The sequence below is a fragment of the Littorina saxatilis genome, unplaced genomic scaffold (genome assembly GCF_037325665.1).
Source record: "Littorina saxatilis isolate snail1 unplaced genomic scaffold, US_GU_Lsax_2.0 scaffold_623, whole genome shotgun sequence".
Lineage (NCBI taxonomy): Eukaryota > Metazoa > Mollusca > Gastropoda > Littorinimorpha > Littorinidae > Littorina > Littorina saxatilis.
Window position 1 is genome coordinate 25,001 of NW_027126293.1, and position 22,500 is coordinate 47,500.

At 41.4% G+C, this 22,500-nt stretch overlaps 1 protein-coding gene across 1 annotated transcript in view; it reads left to right on the forward strand.

Annotated features, from left to right (window-relative positions):
• Positions 1–15,416, forward strand: part of LOC138954756 (putative amine oxidase [copper-containing]) — a 31,249-nt gene extending 15,833 nt beyond the window's left edge. The window contains exons 6-11 of the mRNA XM_070326527.1: positions 435–663; positions 937–1,214; positions 4,723–4,938; positions 5,218–5,375; positions 11,072–11,276; positions 13,907–15,416. Coding sequence (XP_070182628.1) covers positions 435–663; positions 937–1,214; positions 4,723–4,938; positions 5,218–5,375; positions 11,072–11,276; positions 13,907–14,221 — 1,401 coding nt within the window. The 3' untranslated portion in view covers positions 14,222–15,416. The remainder of the gene's footprint in view (positions 1–434; positions 664–936; positions 1,215–4,722; positions 4,939–5,217; positions 5,376–11,071; positions 11,277–13,906) is intronic.
• Positions 15,417–22,500: the final 7,084 nt, after the last annotated feature.

Here is a 22,500-nt window from a genome sequence, read left to right on the forward strand (position 1 = left end):
CACCCCAATGTAGTGTACACGAAGGGACCTCGGTTTTTCGTCTCATCCGAAAGACTAGCACTTGAACCCACCACCTAGGTTAGGAAAGGGAGGAGAAAATAGCGGCCTGACCCAGGGTCGAACACGCAACCTCTTGATTCCGAGCGCAAGTGCGTTATCACTCGGCCACCCAGTCCCTTTATAACCACACTTAATATAAGCTTAGCTTGTTGTGTGGTCACAAATGTTTATATCGCATATACATGCCACCCTCTATTTCTGTAATAAAATCTTGTTGAAATCAGAGAGTAAGGAGTCGACACCGCCCTCACAAGGCTGGCCCTATAGATTTCTTGGATCTCTACCATATCGCACCCTACGTATTAGGGACTAATTTGGTGATTTGCTGCACGCCTTGACCTTTTACCTGACGCCTGGTGTTGTGTTTGTTCCAGGTGGAGCCGGACGGCAAGCGCTACAGCATTCAGCACCGCCACGTCACCTACATGCACTGGGACTTTGACATCCGGCTCTCCGCCCTCACCGGCCCGCAAGCCTACGACATCCGTTACCATGGCGATCGCATCGCCTACGAGCTGGGTCTGTCCGAGATCGCCGTGTTCTACTCCGGGGACAACCCCGTGCAGAGGGTCACCGACTTCATCGACAGCGGGGCCTTGATTGGTAAGGATAAGGATAAGGTTAAGCATAAGAATAAGATTCCATATTGTCCTCTGAGGTTACCCCCATGGACATTCAGGCTGCTGTCTCACTTGATTGACGTTTGTTTTTCTATGTATAAATGCGCATGTGTATTTCGATTGGTCGTAAATGGTGCGAGCTGTGTCCTCTGGATGTTGGAGACGAGTGACGTCTAAGAAATCGATTGTTTTGTCTTTTAAAGACGCTCGGTCGGGGAATGGGAAATGTTGAATATTGTTCTTGGCCTTGTTTCAGGGACCCACTCCAAGTCTCTCATCCCCGGAGCGGACTGTCCGGAGGGGGCTACCTTTCTCAACGTCTCGTTCCTGGGGGAAGGTATGGGGGAGCCCACCACCCTTGAACGCGCCACGTGCGTCTTTGAGCAGAACACCGGTATCCCCCTCAGACGACACCTGTCCTACTCGCGGGAACAGGGGGCTTTCTATGGGGGCATGGCAGACTCCGTGCTCGTCGTTCGCTCCATCCTCACCATCGTCAACTATGACTACATCATGGACTTCGTGTTCCATCAGGTAAGATGCGTTTCGGTTGTGACAATGTATCACTCCTGATCTGCAGGGAAAGCAGTTATAAATTGTATACCTCGCTTCTATCAACGTTTTGTTTATTGACAAGGTGTAAATCCTGATATTCAGAGAAAACAGCTAAACCGTCGAGTTTTGGTATGTTTGCAAGTGGCAGGATAATCGTATCGCCTTGTTTTTTTTTTCTTTTTTTTTTTGTTTGACCTCAGTTGCATGCAGGCTGCTGCAACCCTTCTTTTATTTTTTTTTGGGGGGGGGGGGGGGGGGGGGGGCGGGGAGCATCCTTCTTCATGGGTCTTTTTATTTTTTATTTTTTCTACTTCTTTCCGCTTATCCTTAATACCTAGCCTGGACATGTATTCATATAATGGACACTCTTCACTACAGTTACTCTAACGTTACAGCTATTTCATTCACCTTTGCTATGTCTAGTAGTTTGTGCGTTTGTTTGCGTGTATGTGCGTGTGTGTGTGTGACTGTGAGTGCGTGTGTGTGTGTGTGTGTGTGTCGTATCGCCTTGTTGAAGCCTCGATGGATCTGAATTACAAGATGTGTTATAAGAGAAACAAGTTATCATTAACTTGGCAGCTTCATAATGTATTGATGAGTTTGTTCATTGAAATCGTAAAGATACAATTTCACTAATAGATTTGCAAATACTTACATTGTATTTCTTTTCAATTCTTGAATCCAAAAAACATTTACATTGTGTGTGTGGTTAATCTGGCCATGTACAATGTTCCTTGTTATTCAAATTGATTATGTTGATATGCATTTGTTGTTGTTGTTGTAATTGCTTATGTTCAGACTATTCTTCATCCTCATACCCAAAGAGGGCCCCCTTGAGATGAGGTGAATACAACCTTGACACGTGATATCTCTTAAAGGCCAACATCCACAGGAATTTTTTCTCCTGGAGCGACCTAAACTTGAACCCGAAGCAGTTCGCCAAAAAGAACCGCCGATCACGAGAAAAGCATGCGTATCGCATGCGAGACGATTTGAAAGCAAGCCAGCGCAGCAGCGGGTGGGGATTTGGTCTCGGCAAAGAAACTACAATGCAGTGTTTTGTCTCGGTGAGACTGAAAGAGAGACAGAGAGCACGAGAGAGAGCGACAGGGACACAGTGAGATTCAAGGCGCACAACTCTAGTAAAGTTGTCGTAGCACGTCCGCCTATGGCCAAAGTGATCCGGGTTCGATTCCCGGCATATGTGGTCTATGTTTTTTTGTGTTTTTTTTTTAAATTCTTGTTTTCTATTGTTTATTATGAACGTTTTAATGTTTTATTTTACTCTAATAATTTTTTTAATTGTGTAAAATAAATAAATATTTTTTAATTTTTTTTTTTTTAATCCACGTGCACAAGACAAAAACTTTCATTCTGGGGGAGCGAGCCAGTCTGAAGAGTACTCGGGTCCAGCGCCAGCGTTTTTTTATAATTTCGCTTCACGCGACTTGTTATTTATGTATCCAAAACATCATAGAACGTGGTACAATGCATGAAAACAACGCCGACAGTAAACAAGATGTTATCTGGGCAGTACATTGGGTTGAACTAAAAGAATTCTGCTGAGAATGTACAAAAGAAAAAACAAGTCGCGTAAGGCGAAAATACAACATTTAGTCAAGTAGCTGTCGAACTCACAGAATGAAACGGAACGCAATGCAATTTTTCAGCAAGACCGTATACACGCCGGAACCTCGGCTGTACCCGCGGATAACCGCAGGCTCTGCAGGCTGTTCACCGCAGACAGAAATTGTCAACACGAGTGGTGAGTGTCTGCACAAAATCGTCTCTGCTTTCTCTAAAATTACATATCATTACAAAACTATTGTTTGTACTTCAACCTAAGGTATTATAGCACCCTATCATCGATTTAATTTTTTCCTTTCGTTCGTATGTGAAGGCTGAGCTTCGAGTATTTGTGGATTTCCTGTAAAAAGTGCCAAAATTCTGACTTCTGCAACTTGTTTAATAAGCTTGGATTTCCGTAATAAATGTGTAAAGTCAGAATTTTGGCACTTTTTACAGGAAATGCACAAATACTCGAAGCTCAGCCTTCACATACGAACGAAAGGAAAAAATTAAATCGATGGTAGGGTGCTATAATACCTTAGGTTGAAGTACAAACAATAGTTTTGTAATGATATGTCATTTTAGAGAAAGCAGAGACGATTTTTTGCAGACACTCACCACTCATGTTGACAATTTCTGTCTGCGGTGAACAGTCTGCAGAGCCTGCGGTTATCCGCGGGTACAGCCGAGGTTCCGGCGTGAGGTATACTCGTAGCATCGTCAGTCCACCGCTCATGGCAAAGGCAGTGAAATTGACAAGAAGAGCGGGGTAGTACTTGCGCTGGGAAGGATAGCACGCTTTTCTGTACCTCTCTTCGTTTTAACTTTCTGAGCGTGTTTTTAATCGAAACATATCATATCTATATGTTTTTGGAATCCGGAACCGACAAGAAATAAGATGAAAGTGTTTTTAAATTGATTTCGAAAATTTAATTTTGATAATAATTCTTATATTTTTAATTTTCAGAGCTTGTTTTTAATCCAAATATAACATATTTATATGTTTTTGGAATCAGAAAATGATGGAGAATAAGATAAACGTAAATTTGAATCGTTTTATATAAAAAAAAATTTTTTACTTGACCAAAATTTCAACCAATTTGATTGAAAAATGAGAGCGTGACAGTGCCGCCTCAACTTTCACGAAAAGCCGGATATATGGTGTGTAGAGCGATTGAGACCAAACTACTGGACCGATCTTTATGAAATTTTCCATGAGAGTTCCTGGGATTGATATCCCCGAACGTTTTTTTCTTTTTTTGGAGAAATGTCTTTGATGACGTCATATCCGGCTTTTCGTGAAAGTTGAGGCGGCACTGTCACGCTCTCATTTTTCAACCAAATTGGTTGAAATTTTGGTCAAGTAATCTTCGACAAAGCCCGGACTTCGGTATTGCATTTCAGCTTGGTGGCTTAAAAATTAATTAATGACTTTGGTCATTAAAAATCTGAAAATTGTAAAAAAATAAATAAATATATAAAACGATTCAAATTTACGTTCATCTTATTCCCCATCATTTTCTGATTCCAAAAGCATATAAATATGTTATATTTGGATTAAAAACAAGCTCTGAAAATTAAAAATATAAAAATTATTATCAAAATTAAATTGTCGAAATCAATTTAAAAACACTTTCATCTTATTCCTTGTCGGTTCCTGATTCGTGAAAGCGAAATTACAACATTTAGTCAATCTGTCGAACCCACAGAATAAAACTGCACGCACTGCAGTGTTTTCAGTCACGAGAATAAAACAGCTTCGTCAATCCACGCGGCAAGGAAGTCGCTCAATTTTTGCGTGCAACACGAAGTAAACAGACATGCAAGAATAGCGACGGGTTCAAGTTTAGGTCGCTCCAGGAGAAAAATTCCCGCGGATGTTGGCCTTTAACGCGACGTGTTTGACGTGGTTGTGCAGAGCGGGGCGATAGAAATGCGAGCCGTCTCCACAGGCTATATCCTCAGCACCTTCTATCGGCCGGAGGAGGCGCCGTACGGGTTCCGCTTGGACGAACACATCAACGGCAACGTCCACCACCACATGTTCCACTTCAAGGCTGACCTTGACATTGGCGGCACCTCCAACCGTTACGAGACCTTAGACATCAGTGAGGAGGAGGTCCAACTGAGACAGGTAACACTAACCACCTGACTGCCTGACTAATTAAAATCAATGTCCACAGTTATAGCAAATATGTCACACATTATATCGACACAACGGTCTTTTAATTTTGTTTTATTTAAAAGACCGTTGGGTCGATATATTTGTGACTGTAACGTATTGTTTTGTCAATAACAAACGTGGATTTCTGCTCCAAATTTCAGTTTGCAGTTTGTCGACCTGGAGTATGCGTTACTTATGGCACCCCTCTGTATGTTACAACACTGCATCATGTGTCCGTGCGATGTGCAGATCAGTCCCACGGCCACGTACAGACAGACCAAGTTTGACAGAAACCCGCGTGTGACAGAGACGGATGCGGTGTACAAGTTCAACTTTGACACCCCCAAATACCACATCGTGCACAATGAACAGAAGAAGACACAGTATGACGTACCCCGAGCCTTCAGGTTGGTATTCTTAAAGGCCGACTCAGCCTCGTCAAAACACTCGCTCTCCTCAGCATACAATGGAACCTCCCTTTTAAGACCTCCCCCCCCCAATTTAATTAAGGCCTTGCTTTTTACAATTAATCAAGTTTTGACTAAATGTTTTAACATAGAGACGAGAGTCGTGGTGTATATGTGTGTGTGTGTGTGTGTGTGTGTGTGTGTGTGTCTGTCTGTATGTGTGTGCGTGTGTGTGTGTAGAGCGATACAGAGTACACTACTGGACCGATCTTTATGAAATTTTACATGAGACTTCCTGGGTATGATATCCTCAGACGTGCTTTTCATTTTTTTGATGAATTTCTTTGATGACGTCATATCCGGCTTTTTGTAAAAGTTGAGGCGGCACTGTCACACCCTCACTTTTCAATCAAATTGATTAAATTTTTGGCCAAGCAATCTTAGACGAAGGCCGGACTTCGGTATTACATTTCAGCTTGGAGGCTTAAACATTAGGATGACAGCAGGATAACAAGAGACACAACATCAAGTACCTCCATCCTAAGTGACGCAGATGATGCCTTACCTTCTTATCTGTTCTGCTTTGAGAATGACTCTGACCTATGTTCCAACCATGGCAAGTGGCGAGACATGGTGTGCAACACAATTGCTTCCCAGCCTCAGTTATTCCAACAGTACGTGGGTACGACCACCTTCGGGACATGCGACAGTTGGGCAGGTGGGAAACAGCTTGCGAACTCTACGCCATCGCAACTTGGCTCGGTCGTCACCTGTACGTGTTCTCGCCACACCCTGGGCAAGGCGAAAACGCTGCAGCGTACTGATGGCTCTGATTCTCACCCCAGGAGGAAGCTGTCGAAATTGTTGGTGGGCATGATGAGTCGGTGCATCCACGGTATATCACACTGTGTCACACTCATGCCAACCACTTCGACCGAATTCGTCCGTTGCTGGCAGGTTGCAACTGCGAGATGCAACCACCTCGGCTTGCTGGAGAAGAGGCCACAATGGATCTTATCTAAATGACAATGCCAGCAACATACGACGGTTATGGACCGACGAAGAGGAAGAGGAGTACTATATACTGACAACTTTCAGTTTGACAATAACAGATGATGAGCGCAGAGATGCAGAACGTTGGGACGAGGGTGGGGGGGATTGTATGTTGTTTGTTAGTTATCCGAACAGTCTCATGGAACAAATCTACATCCAGTTAATCGCTGTAGTAGATAATTGTCATCAGTCGGATGGCAGAATGTCAGTGAATAGTTTTAGAAGGGGTGTAGACTGTAACTGGGGGAGATGGGTTGGTAAATGAATATACATCATATTTTGCAGGTTTGTGGTTTTGCTAGTTGAACACTCAACTACAATGTTTGTGGACACTGTGTGAATTACTATGTAATTCTACTAGCAAATGTAGCGCGCATGGCGTACAACTACAAATGGTTATATAGTTCATCACACAGTTTTCAAGACTAATTAAACACATTTTGTTCAAAAGTGGAACACTTCAGCTGAAAGTGAACACTGCACGATAATATTGTTAACTCTGGTATAATGGCGGTTTGTCAAACCATTTCTTTTTGTCATGATGTTACTTTAATGTTGTGTCCTTTGCAAAATCGTTAGTCAAACTCAATAAATAAAACGTCTTTTTGTCAAATTCTGGATTCTAATTCGTATCAGCAAACGAAAGCGAGAGAGACAGTGAGAAGAAAAACAAAAGTGTGTGTGTGTGTGTGTGTGTGTATGTGTGTGTGTGTGTGTGTGTGTGTGTGTGTGTGTGAGAGTGTGTGTGTGTGTGTGTGTGTTACAGACAAGCAGCAAGAACAAAGCGTGTGTGTGTGTGTGTATACGATTTCTTAGATTTTTATTTTAAAATAATTGCGTTCAAGTCAATATTTTTCTTGTGAATATCAAAAGAGAGTATCAGACTTGTATTAAAAATAATGGTCTTTTTAAACGATATCAATGACACAAGAACGGATTAACAATAAAGTTAATCATTAGAGAGCGACCACAGAATGATAAGCAAAACGAGGAACTCAGACAAAGACTAACTTAAGCATGTGTTGAAATTTAGGAAAACGGGAACATTCGTATCAGTTAATCACAAAGGAAAATACAAATTGTTCACCAAGGAAGTTGTTTGTGCATTCAGAAAATCACGAAATCACTGGACGTAAAGTCACATTTGAAAAACGTTCCAAAAGCAGTGTTGCGTGTATTTCTTCTACTTTCAAGTTTCTGAGATAATAAATTAGCAGAAAGCAGAAAGTCCACTTGCTGCTTTATGCCTTTTTCTCAGCCAGATATAACGCTAGGATATAATATGGCAGAAAGCAGTAAGTCCAATGCTGCTTTTTGCCATTTTTTTAAATAAGATTTAAGTCGGGATATAATTTGGCAGAAAGCAGTATGTCCTCTTACTGCCTTTTACCATTATTTTTAAGTGAATGAGTTTGGGGAATTAATTCGGCAAAAGGCAGTAAGTCCACAAAAATCATTATTTCTAAGTGATGAATTAAATGAGGGTTTTAATATTCATAGCAGAAACGCACAATAATGCCCTACATGTTATCAGCAAACAAAAAAATCATTTAAAGCTTTTCATTCCAAATCAGTGATGCAAACAGAAAATGTCGATTTTCTCGAAACTATGTTTCATGGACTTGCTTCCTTCTGCCTTTACACGGCAGAAATAGTCTCGGCCCGCTCAGAATAACAATCACCGAGACTTTCAGTAATTCCATCGCGTGACGTCTAACCCTCGTACGTCATAATGTGACGTCAATGTAATATGACGTCTTCAAATGTTAAAGTATCTACCACAGACATACATACATACATACATACGCACGCACGCACGCACGCACAGACAGACAAAAGTTAGCATCGCATAGGCTACACTTCGTGAGCCAATTAGAATCAGTTTCATCACAAACACCAGATAAAAAAAGAAACAAGTAACAGCCGACACTGTGTATAATTGGAGCGTAATAAAACTGGATTAAGCAGGGTAATTCATGGTAATAACAACACGCAGTAGAAATTAATTGATACTACATTTTGTTGTTGCTCATTTCCGTTCTTTGTTCTCCTTCAACTATCTTCTGTCTCGGCATCTCTCTCTTTCTGGGTCAGAAATAGCCATATAGGTTGAAGGAACATGAGAAACGGACAACCAACTCCCGATCTCTCTCTCTCTCTCTCTCTCTCTCTCTCTCTCTCTCTCTCTCTCTCTCTCTCTCTCTCTCTCTCTCTCTCTCTCTCTCTCTCTCTCTCTCTCTCTCTCTCTCTCTCTCTCTCTCTCTCTCTCTCTCTCTCTCTCTCTCCATCTATGCCAGTACGAATCATTATCAATGCAAATTTCCGATTTTTTTCTAGTAAAATTGAACACCTCCAGCTGCTGATGGGTTTTTAGGTTTTACCTTGCTGGTAGTTCTTTTGTTATAACTGGTGCACACAGCACGTGACAAAAACAGCAGCTGTGTCAGGAGTGAGTATGCAGCATTTTGACAGTTGAAAATGGTCTTCCCGCCAACCCGACACCCCCCCCCCCCCCCCACCCGCTATTACTCTCCAGCCACTTACCACCCTCTTCCCTCGGATTCCATCGTCATGGTGTGTTTTGTAAATCGAAAGGACGAACCATGGGCGCAGTGGCACAGTAGATAAGACGCCGGTGCTACACGACATTTTTACTCCACAAAAAATTTACTCCGGAGTAAAATTAAACAAGTCGCGTAAGGCGAAATTAATACATTTAGTCAAGCTGTGGAACTCACAGAATGAAACTGAACGCACTGCATTTTTTCACAATGACAGTAGTCCGCCGCTCGTGCAAAACGCAGTGAAACTGACGAGCCTGTTTAGCGCGGTAGTGGTTTCGCTGTGCTGCATAGTACTCTTTTCTGTACCTCTCTTCGTTTTAACTTTCTGAGCGTGTTTTTAATCCAAACATATCATATCTATTTGTTTTTGGAATCAGGAACCGACAAGGAATAAGATGAAATTGTTTTGAAATCGATTTCGAAAATTTAATTTTGATCATAGTATTTATATTTTTAATTTTCAGAGCTTGTTTTTAATTCGAATATAACATAAATTATGTATATGTTTTTGAAATCAAGAAATGATGAAGAATAAGATGAACGTAAATTTGGATCGTTTTATAAAAACAAAAAATACAATTTTCAGATTTTTAATGACTTGACTAAATGTAAAACTTGACTAAATGTAAAAATGACTCCCTCCACGAAATGTTTACTCCCCATTTTTTACATTTAGTCAAGTTTTGACTAAATGTTTTAACATAGAGGTGGAATCGAGACGTGGGTCGTGGTGTGTGTGTGTGTGTGTGTGTCTGTGTGTGTGTGTCTGTGTGTGTGTGTGTCTGTGTGTGTGTGTCTGTGTGTGTGTAGAGCGATTCAGAGTAAACTACTGGACCGATCTTTATGAAAATGTACATGAGAGTTCCTGAGTATGATATCCCCAGACGTTATTTTTCATTGTTTCGATAAATGTCTTTGATGACGTCATATCCGGCTTTTTGTAAAAGTTGAGGCGGCACTGTCACACCCTCATGTTTTCAATAAAATTGATTGAAATTTTGGCAAAGCAATCTTCGACAAAGGCCGGACTTTGGTATTGCAATTCAGCTTGGAGGCTTAAACATTAATTAATGACTTTGGTCATTAAAAATCTGAAAATTGTAATTATAATTTATTTTTTTATAAAATGATTCAAAATTACGTTCATCTTATTCTTCATTTTTTTCTGATTCCAAAAACATATACATATGTTATATTCGGATTAAAAACAAGCTCTGAAAATTAAAAATATAAAAATTATGATTAAAATTAAATTTCCGAAATCGATTTCAAAACAATTTCATCCTATTCCTTGTCGGTTCCTGATTCCAAAAACATATAGATATGATATGTTTGGATTAAAAACACGCTCAGAAAGTTAAAACGAAGAGAGGTACAGAAAAGCGTGCTATGAAGCACAGCGCAACCACTACCGCGCTAAACAGGCTCGTCAATTTCACTTCTTTTGCATGAGCGGCGGACTACGGTCATTGAGAACAAATGCGGTGCGTTCAGTTTCATTCTGTGAGTTCCACAGCTTGACTAAATGTAGTAATTTCGCCTTACGCGACTTGTTTAAGTGTTTGGAAACCTTTTTTTTTCTTTTTTAGAAAAGCAGGGTGATGGTAGCGTGGGGAATAGTGAAGCGAAATCTATTCTTCTTCTTCTGCTTCTCCGGGACGTTTCCTCGGACAAAATGTTCTAACAAAGATGAGATTCTTTTTAACAAGATTCAAAAGACCGCCTGTAAATCAATGTGAGTTTTGAAGGAACCTTCTAGCTGTGTCTGTGATACGAGTAACACAGAGAACAAGATCGATGCTGAATCAGTCTCCAATGTATCCTCCCCCTCAACCCCCTCCCCCCGACCCCCTCCCTCATGGGTTCCCGAGACACACACACACACACACACACACACACACACACACACACACACACACACACACACACACACACACACACACACACACACACAAAACCAAAAAAACAACTTCTTCTTTTTCTTCTTCTTCGTCTTCTTCGTTAGCCAGTTGCTCCTGCAAATTAAGCCTGCACGTCTTCATCTTTGCTAGGTTGACACGATGACACTGTCTGCTTCAGAATCCACATAGACGGCATGTCTAAGCAGCTGCTGACACAAGGTATGGACAACGAGCGGACTATCCCCTGGGCTCGCCAGCAGCTGGCCGTGACTGTCCACAGTGACCATGAGCTGGTCAGCAGCTCGCCCTACGCCATGTTTGACAGCCGCGACCCCGTTACAAACTTTACCAATTTCATCAGTGACCAGAGCATTGTGGACAAGGTGGGTGGTCTTCGCTGGTTGTCACAGCACGAATCATTTGTGAAAAAGCTTTTTTTTTAACATTTTTGTCAAGTATTGACTGACATTTGTTTTTAATTTTTTGGGGGAAAACAGAAGCCTTCACCCCGTTATAGATTATTTCTCTAAAGGCACATTCCTTCCCGTGAAAGAGTTCTGCTAATTATCTCAAATTTCGTCAGGATTGTACATAGGTAATGAACATCGCTCCATCCGCTGAAGTGACAAGCACCAGTGTCGAAATTGATCCTTTTTTGTTGTTGAATGTCAACTGTTTCTCAGAGCCTCGATCTCCATGCCCCCCCCCCCCCCTCCTCCCAGCACACACACACACACACACACACACAAACACACACACACACACACACACACACATACATACATACATACATACATACACACACACGCGTATACTAGTTGATTTGTTGTTAAAGAAGTTAACTAACAAAGCATAATGATCTCCTCTGCCCATGAAGCAGCCAGCCTGTTGCTGTGTGGTATGTGTTGGAGGAATGGCCTTGTCCCAAATGAAAGCCTGTTGCTGTGTGGTATGTGTTGGAGGAATGGCCTTGTCCCAAATGAAAGCCTGTTGCTGTGTGGTATGTGTTGGAGGAATGGCCTTGTTCCAAATGAAAGCCTGTTGCTGTGTGGTATGTGTTGGAGGAATGGCCTTGTCCCAAATGAAAGCCTGTTGCTGTGTGGTATGTGTTGGAGGAATGGCCTTGTTCCAAATGAAAGCCTGTTGCTGTGTGGTATGTGTTGGAGGAATGGCCTTGTTCCAAATGAAAGCCTGTTGCTGTGTGGTATGTGTTGGAGGAATGGCCTTGTCCCAAATGAAAGCCTGTTGCTGTGTGGTATGTGTTGGAGGAATGGCCTTGTCCCAAATGAAAGCCTGTTGCTGTGTGGTATGTGTTGGAGGAATGGCCTTGTCCCAAATGAAAGCCTGTTGCTGTGTGGTATGTGTTGGAGGAATGGCCTTGTCCCAAATGAAAGCCTGTTGCTGTGTGGTATGTGTTGGAGGAATGGCCTTGTCCCAAATGAAAGCCTGACCAGATCGTTAACGGCACACTACTTTTTGTGAAAGCAGTTAAGTGTTCTATGGTCGCAGTGAGAATTAGTTTGGTAAATTAATTAATTCATCAAAACTTCCATCTCATCACAGCAAGCAGTCTGGTCGTTGCTTTGTTGGTGTGTGCATTGGCCAGATCTGAGATGGACATGTTGATACATTTATTAATTTACCAGACTAATTCTCACTGCGTCCATAGAACACTCAGGCTGTTCATGTTGTGTATGTAGCCACACTCAGGCTGTTCATGTTGTGTATGCAGCCACACTCAGGCTGTTCATGTTGTGTATGTAGCCACACTCAGGTTGTTCATGTTGTGTATGTAGCCACACTCAGGCTGTTCATGTTGTGTATGTATCCACACTCAGGCTGTTCATGTTGTGTAAGTAGCCACACTCAGGCTGTTCATGTTGTGTATGTAGCCACACTCAGGCTGTTCATGTTGTGTATGCAGCCACACTCAGGCTGTTCATGTTGTGTATGTAGCCACACTCAGGCTGTTCATGTTGTGTATGTAGCCACACTCAGGCTGTTCATGTTGTGTATGTAGCCACACTCAGGCTGTTCATGTTGTGTATGTAGCCACACTCAGGCTGTTCATGTTGTGTATGTAGCCACACTCAGGCTGTTCATGTTGTGTATGTAGCCACACTCAGGCTGTTCATGTTGTGTATGTAGCCACACTCAGGCTGTTCATGTTGTGTATGTAGCCACACTCAGGCTGTTCATGTTGTGTATGCAGCCACACTCAGGCTGTTCATGTTGTGTATGTAGCCACACTCAGGCTGTTCATGTTGTGTATGCAGCCACACTCAGGCTGTTCATGTTGTGTATGTAGCCACACTCAGGCTGTTCATGTTGTGTATGCAGCCACACTCAGGCTGTTCATGTTGTGTATGTAGCCACACTCAGGCTGTTCATGTTGTGTATGTAGCCACACTCAGGCTGTTCATGTTGTGTATGTAGCCACACTCAGGCTGTTCATGTTGTGTATGTAGCCACATTCAGGCTGTTCATGTTGTGTATGTAGCCACGTGAAGAGCTTGCCTTATTCCACACAAGACACAGAACAGCATGGCCAGATCTGACATAGTGAACCACACTGTGTGCACGAGAAGGACCATGCCTTATTCCACACAAGACAAAGAATAGCATGGCCAGATCTGAAATAGTGAACCCCACTGTGTGCACGAGAAGGACCATGCCTTATTCCACACAAGAAAAAGAATAGCATGGCCAGATGTGAAATAGTGAACCACACTGTGTGCACGAGAAGGACCATGCCTTCACTCATTGTCTCCCAGGTACGGATATATATCCGTACCCACTCATATGGCTCTGTCTGACCTGGTACGGATATATCCGTACACACAGTCACTTCAGTCGCTTCCTGGAACGTCGACCTAACGCCTGCATTCTAGCATGTTGATACACAGTTTCTACAATTCTGAGTGACTTGCTGCAGCACAGCTGGTCTCGGCTAAACAAAAAATTGGTCAACACAGGTGGGGTAGAAAGTGTTAAAGGTTGTTCTCTGTTGCAGGACCTGGTGTTCTGGGTCACGATGGGCGTGCACCACATCCCCCACACGGAGGACCTCCCCGTCACTCCAACCGTCGGCGGCCATCTTTCCTTCTTCCTCCTGCCCTACAACTACTTCCCAGAATGCCCCTCGGTGTCGTCACGTGACAACATCCGGGTGGAATACGTGACGCCCAACACCCCAGCCGACGGGCTGAAGGTGGAGCGGAACGGCAACAAGGAAAACGGTGCGTGCGGTGCACTGACCTTGGAGCAACTGGTCAGGCAAAGACCAGACGACATCCTTCAGACAAATAATGAATTCAAACTGTTGTAGGTCACAGAATGTTTTTAAGAGGCAGTGCTGGATTTAGGGTGGGTGGGGGGGGGGGGGGAGCTGCCGTTCTTGTGTTCCGGAAGTTCTCACTCCCCTAACCAGCACATGCAACTCTTTTCTTCAGGACAAACCACTTCTTAAAACTAAACTTCACCAGCAGCTGGGGGCAGACCCCTCGCCCCCCCCCCCCCCCAAACCTGCCTTATATGCACATACCATAAGAAGCCGCGATAAACTCGCACAATCTGATTCGCCAAAATGTGTTTCTGCATTATTATTGTCATCGTGTAAATGTCAGACGTTGGAGAAGTATTGAGTCCTTTTTTTTTTTAAACAATCATGCATGATTGCACTCTTGGTCATAATATGGAATATGCTATTGTGGTTGTGTAAAATTGCTTACAATTCTGTTTTGTCAGGAATACAACTATTGTTTTTTGAACGCACGATTAAAAGATTGTAATTATATTGTGACCTCTTTTGACCTTGCAGAACGTTTTTTAAGCCAATCATTTGGTTCTGAATTCGTATTACTCTGCGTTGTAGCTAAGCAGTTTTTTATTAGCAAAATGGTTCAGTTTGATCCAGGGTTTTAATTCCTTTTTTTCCACGCAGAATATAGGCTGAAATCAGAACACACACAAACAATCAACAACATTTTTACGTAGACAAGTTACAGGTGACAGTTCAAAACACTAATAGCAGTAGGATGAGAACATAATCACGTGCATAGATATGTAAAGAAACAAAGAGAAACCAAAAGTTCAAATCGTCAGGCAAAGAATGCAATTAACAATGAATATTGTTTGCATAATTCATGCTTGACGTATTTGTGTATACTTAATGTTGTACACGTTTACGTCCCTTGGTTTTTACTCACACCAATAATATCATCTATACTAACACTAACAAGAGAAATTCTCAAAGTGTCAACGTGCATTACACTGTGTTCATGTATTCCATGTTCATGCCTTACAGGATTTACATTATAATTATTCGGGTGAATTGTTTGATGTTTTTGTTTTGTTTTTAAGTTTGTACTCATGCAAACATTGCGTTATACAAAATCATAGCACTCCATTCCTCGTCGTTTTCAAATGATGAGATCAAAAGGCTTTAATTTCGCCATCGTTGTTGGTGTTGTAAATATCCTCACAAGTAAGCTTACTGCAGATATAAACTGTGTTTTATTTGACACTGTGTTGGTTGTCCGAGCAGGCGTGTGTGTGTGTGTGTGTGTGTGTGTGTGTGTGTATGTGTGTGTGTGTGTACCCCCGTTTCCACAGGTTTGGTTGCCTAAATCACCATAAGGCAACCATCCACACGTGGATGGCAACCTAAACTCTGGATGACAACCTAATTGTGTGGATGGTCGCTTCATTTAACACCGTTAAATTGACTTTTTTGACGGAAAGAATGTCATAACAATGTTCAAAATGACATTCTTTCCGTCCTCTATAGGCGACGAAATAGGTCAAATTTTGTGCATTTTTTAGTGCAAAATTCTTCGATGCCGGAGCGAGTACTGCACCCAGTGCTGTTGTAGTGCAAGTGCACTAGAAAGGCACTACACCCAGTGCCGCCTCTTAGGTAACCATCCACACTTTAGGTATAGGTGTTCCTGTGTGATTGTGTCTTTGCGTGTGTGTGTGTGTGTGTGTGTGTGTGTTCCTGTGTGATTGTGTCTTTGCGTGTGTGTGTGTGTGTGTGTGTGTGTGTGTGCGTACATGTGCGTGTTCGCGTGTGTGTGTGTTTGTGTGTGTATGTGTGTGCGTGTGTGTGTGCATGTGCGAGTGTATGTGTGTGTGTGTGTGTGTGTGTGTGTGTGTGTGTGTGTGTACGTGTGTGTTTGTGTTTTCAAACAACAAAATGTAATGCTGCAACAATAAACACAAGGTTCCTCTTTGTGTCATGTAAGGTTGTTGATATCGCTGTCTCTCTCTCTCTCTCTCTCTCTCTCTCTCTCTCTCTCTCTCTCTCTCTCTCTCTCTCTCTCTCTCTCTCTCTCTCTCTCTCTCTCTCTCTCTTTCTCCCTTTCTCTCTCCATCCGTTCTCTCTCTCTCTCTCTCCATCCCTCTTTTTCCGAAAAAGTGATGATAATCTCCCGTTTCACCCAGTAGTACACTTAAGTGGGGTGGAAATGTCGCAGGGGTGAAAAACAGGCGGAGGCCCGTTTGGGATGGGGGACGATTGTACGGTGCGCTTGGGGCCAAATACAGCAGCCCTGAAAGTCAAAGCAATGGTGTACTAGCCTTTGGCTGGTGATTCTGGATTTTTTTTTAGTCAGAGAGCATACTTTACTAGCTGAACCAACAATTTGTTTCAGCAACTCTACTCGCATTTGGCGAGTAGATGAACATTTCTACTGGCCAGTTACAGGTTTCTACTCGCCACTTTCATGCCTGTACAGTAAACGGTGGGCCATCCGAGGTGCCCCCCCCCCCCCTCCCTTTCCCTTGATTTGTGATTTCAAATGGTCCCCCGGGGGCCACGTCAAGGTAGGGGTCGGGACGGGGTTTTACACCGGGTTAAGACCAGCTGTGCACCAACACGAATACAAATGGCACACATTAATTGTAACTCTAAAACAGCACGTGTACATCAAAGCGTGGAACTAATGGAAGCAAGTCGCGTAAGGCGAAATTACTACATTTAGTCAAGCTGTGGAACTCACAAAATGAAACTGAACGCACTGCATGTTTTCACAATGACCGTAGTCCGCCGCTTGTGCAAAACGGAGTGAAACTGACGAGCCTGTTTAGCGCGGTAGTGGTTTCGCTGAGCTGCATAGCACGCTTTTCTGTACCTCTCTTCGTTTTAACTTTCTGAGCGTGTTCTTAATCCAAACATATCATTTCTGTATGTTTTTTGAATCAGGAACCGACAAGGAATAAGATGACATTGTTTTTAAATCTATTTCGGAAATTTAATTTTGATCATAATTTTCATATTTTTAATTTTCAGAGCTTGTTTTTGATCCAAATAAAACATATTTATATGTTTTTGGAATCAGAAAATGATGTAGAATAAGATGAACGTAAATTTGGATCGTTTTATATAAAAAAATTATTACCATTTTCAGATTTTTAATGACCAAAGTCATTAATTAATTTTTAAGCCACCTAGCTGAAATGCAATACCGAAGTCCGGCCTTCGTCGAAAATTGCTTTACAAAAATGTCAATCAATTTAATTGAAAAATGAGGGTGTGACAGTGCATCATCTCCATCAGAGAGTGAGCGTTAGGGTGTGGGTGATGATGGATCCTCCTTGCGTTTACGTCCACGCCCTCGGCCATCATTTTCTGATTCCAAAAACATATAAATATGTTATATTTGGATTAAAAACAAGCTCTGAAAATTAAATATATAAAAATTATTATCAAAATAAAATTTTCGAAATCAATTTAAAAACACTTTCATCTTATTCCTTGTCGGTTCCTGATTCCAAAAACATATAGATATGATATGTTTGGATTGAAAACACGCTCAGAAAGTTAAAACGAAGAGAGGTACAGAAAAGCGTGCTATCCTTCTCAGCGCAACTACTACCCCGCTCTTCTTGTCAATTTCACTGCCTTTGCCATGAGCGGTGGACTGACGATGCTACGAGTATACGGTCTTGCTGCGTTGCATTGCGTTCAGTTTCATTCTGTGAGTTCGACAGCTACTTGACTAAATGTTGTATTTTCGCCTTACGCGACTTTTTTTTTTAAATTCTTGTTTACTATTGTTTATTATGAACGTTTTAATGTTTTATTTTACTCTAATAATTTTGCACAAGACAAAAACTTTCATACTGAGGGAGCGAGCCAGTCTGAAGAGTACTCGGGTCCAGCGCCAGCGTTTTTTATAAGAACTTGGAGTGATTGCGAATTTGCGCGTTTCTCGTGAGTGCTTTCGAAGTTTTGTAATTTGATTTTCCCCAGCGAGTGTTCTTTGGAGGGCACTAGACTGTGATTGCTGGTGCATGTTTTTATTTTTGTTTTTCGTTCTTTGTTTCCGTTTGTAGTCTGTGGTCAAATACCTCACAATGTGCTCAAACAAATCACAGGCACAGGAAATGAACAAGAAGAAGTGTGTCACAAGAATTTGAATTCTAACAAAAACATGTGTATGAGTTCATAGACTACCACTGTCGAACCCTTCACTGTACAATGTAAATGAGTACAAAATATAGTCGTCAGTTTGGGAGACATTGTAGAGCACAGGTGAACTTTATCACAAACGGACAACACAAAAAGTACTTTCTTTTCAAACTTGAAAGTTTGTTGTCTATTTTTACCAAGGTCTTTCAAACAAACAATAACATGTGTATTTTTTATGTGGAAAAAAATCATCTATTTTAACATTGTTGTATTTAAAATCTTAACATCTGCTAACAATTTGCGTATGAATATTTTTTATTCCTGCACTAGAAGGGAAGAAATCAACCTGTGGAAGACGTGCTGTGGTTTGTCTCCCCTCCTTCGAAACCGAAACCGAAACCGTCTGTAACGCTTACAGGGCCTCATAGATATCAGAGTCAACTCTCTCTCCACCCCACCCCCCCCCCCCACCCCCGCCCCCGACACCTCCACGCATTCAGCGTAACGGCTTGTACGGCGTGTTACTTCAACATAATATGATAATAATAATAATAATAATAATAATAATAATAATAACTTCAACAAGTATTTTTTGGAAAAAAATTAACCTTAACAAGGCCTCAACACAACAGCGCTTCCTGGAATTGCATGGCTGTTACCGGGAAATGTACTGGGTCAAAGGTCCGCTTGACTCGAAAATTTACTGGGGAAAAGACAGTGACTGCAAAAAATCGTGTACTTCATGATTGGTACAATGGCCAACACAAATGTTGTCGGATCAAGTCTACTTCCATTCTTTAGATGGTATATGTTTTTTCAAAGAAATAGTCTTTTACATTGACTACTGCCCTCCCAGGAAACCTGGCCACATCCTCAACAAAGTCAGCCAGAGCTTTGTTTAAGTGTGACAATGGGTCATATATTGGTGCTACATTACTAGCATTCAAATGTGTATTCATGGCAACAGCATTTTGCCATTTACAACAGTTTCACAAACACTGTATTCTTTCTTGCTTTATTATTTTGTGACTCAGTGATAATTTTTTAAATAAAGTTATTTGCATCATACACTTTGATTTCATTCATTTCTATTTACAGTACTCCTCGGATAAGGTGACCCCCCTTGGGACCAAAAAAATTCGTGATCTTATCCGAGGGACACGTTAACCGATCCTCGGATAAGATCAATTTCAGTAGAAAAAATTGATCTTATCCGAGGAGATCAGAGTTTAGTTTGAGGCCCCATAAAAGACTTCCCGCCAATTGAAACTCAATGACGTGATAATGGGCAGATTCGGAGAGAGACACACACTGACATACATGCTGACACTGACACAGAGACCATCGGCTGCATTAGAGAGAGAGAGAGAGACGGAGAGAGAGAGAGAGAGAGAGAGAGAGAGAGAGAGAGAGAGAGAGAGAGAGAGAGAGAGAGGGTCGAGAGAGAGAGACAGGGAGCGAGAGAGGGAGAGAGAGAGGGGAGGTAAGGTAAGACAGACAGACATAGAAAGAGAGGAGAGACACAGACAAACTGATCATGACAGAGAGAGATAAAGAGAGGAGACGGAGAGAGAGACATAGAGTTAACAAGTCGCGTAAGGCGAAATTACTACATTTAGTCAAGCTGTGGAACTCACAGAATGAAACTGAACGCACTGCATTTGTTTACAATGTATGGAACGCCAAAAGGCCCACGTTCTCGAGATCGACCCTCGATACTGGCACACTCGATACTGGCAGTATCGAGATGCGCAGACTCGATACTCCTTCATTTCATTGGTCTGATCTCGATACTGCGAGTATCGAGTATGGAAATGAACCAATCCGTGTTATTGACGATTGTGGCTATGCCGCCCTAGTTCAGTATCGAGTGTCTACAAAACGATTGGTTAAATCAGTTCTGATCTCGAGGATGAACAGCACCCTGGTGCGCCTAAAGGCCCAGTAGTATCGATAATGAGTATTGAGACTATAGTCTCGAGACTACCAGTATCGAGTATCGAGATGCGCAGACTCAAAACTCTTTCATTTCATTGGTCGGACCTCGAAATTACCGTGTCGATACTGCGCATCCCGATACTGGTTGCTATGCCAATCGACTCCTGAATTGGTCAGAGTTAAATCATTTGTCAAATTTATGCTAATAACCACAAGACAGAAACGACAAAATCTATTATCGAGCATTCCACCTCTTTATATTAAAAATCAAGTATTGGAAGAAGTGTCTCACCATAAAGTCCTTGGTGTAAAGATTGATAATAATTTATCATGGCATGATCACATTGATTACATCTGTAAGATTGCTTCCCAAAAAGTATATCAGTTATAAAAAATAAAACATTTCTTGAATCTCCACTTGCGAAAGATTTTTTTTTTAAATCACATCTTGTCAAATATTGATTATGCATCCACTGTATGGCATTGTGCAAGTGCTAATGTTTTGAAACCTTTAGCCAGTCTTCACAGAAGAGCAGTTAAGCTTATTATGCTAAAAAATCACACTCCTTCAGAATCTGATTATAAAAATGTGCAAGTATTACCATTTCAAAAAAGGTTAATGTATAATAAAGGTGTTATAATGCATAAAGTGATGTCAGGATATGCACCGGAGACATTACGTGATAATTTTATTTTGAACTATAACAGACTAAAAATCATAACACCGACTCCACGTATTGACCTTTTTGAAATCAAGCCTTCTATATTCAGGTGCGGTCCTATGGAACTCACTGCCTATTTTTTCTTAAGCATAAAGCAAACACAGACAGCTTCAAAACAAATTATATGTCGCACATAATGCAACTAAACATGTGCTGAATGGTTCATCAATTTATTTAAAATGTATGTGCATGTTAAACAAAATTATAATAATATGCAGATCTAAATTAAGATATCTTAAAAATTGACACTTTTTATCATTGGAAATTGTACTTAAAACGCAGCATGACAATTTTTTTTTTAAATTTGTATCTATATATATATATATAATGTATTAAGTTTGATGTGATAGTTATTTGATTATATTGTTTTCTGTTCTTGTTGACCCTATATTATGGCGAGGGCTGGATGTAAAAAAGCAATATTCTTGCTTATCTATTACCCTCGATAATAAAGATTTTGTCTTGTCTTGTCTTGTCTTGTCTCTCTTTATGTACGGTCCAACCGGAGTGCAATGGGTGGTCTCTCCCTCTCTCTTTCTCTCTCTCTCTCTCTCTCTCTCTCTCTCTCTCTCTCTCTCTCTCTCTCTCTCTCTCTCTCTCTCTCTCTCTCTCTCTCTCTCTCTCCACCTGTGACATACTAATAACAATAACAGCACTTTATTACATATAAATGGAAAATTTTCCTGATGGACGCCACGCTGTTTGTCGAATGACAAAGCTGACAGCTCGTAGCTGAGAACAATGTGCACGCAGCGAGAGACAAAACCATGGAAGTGTTTTGCTTGCTTTTGCACTTTGCTTGCTGATGTATCTGGGGACAATGGTAAACGAGAGAAGAATGGAGGATGTTGGGTTGATAATTAGCTTTTGGGAAACAGCAGGCTATTTAATCACAGACCCATTAACAACAACTCAAAATGTAGTGGTGTGTGACTGAACAAACGTTTCATATTTGTTTCCATTTGCACGGATCGATGTATTTACACATGTTGGCAACAAATTGACATAAGCATCCTTTAAAAAGAAAGAAAGTGTACAGCGGGAAAGTAAATTGGTGGACGAAATTAAACATTTGGAGACAACTTTTAGTGAAAATATTTTGTTTATTTTGGAAAAGAAAAGACAGGAATTAATTGCAATTCGACAAAAGAAAATTGACGGAATGATTATAAGAACCCGTATACAATGGATTTCGGACGGTGAATATTTTTGTAATTTGGAAAAATTAGACATGCAACAATAAAGGAAGTACAATCATATTATGAAAATTTATATACATTCGATGAAAAATATGTTTCATTTGATGATCAGATGCCAGTGATCGGCAAGCCGGAATCGGCGGAGATTCGTTGCTCTGATGTTCATATTTGCGAAAGAAAAGGGTATCATAGCGAGCACACACTGCATAACATAGACACAGTCTCTGATACACATCAGACAAAGTTGATCGTCGCAAATCAGGCTGGTCAGTAGCAAGGTAATTGCTAGAGAAAAAAGCTTTGGTCACTAAAAGGGGCTCTTACTATGCCACCC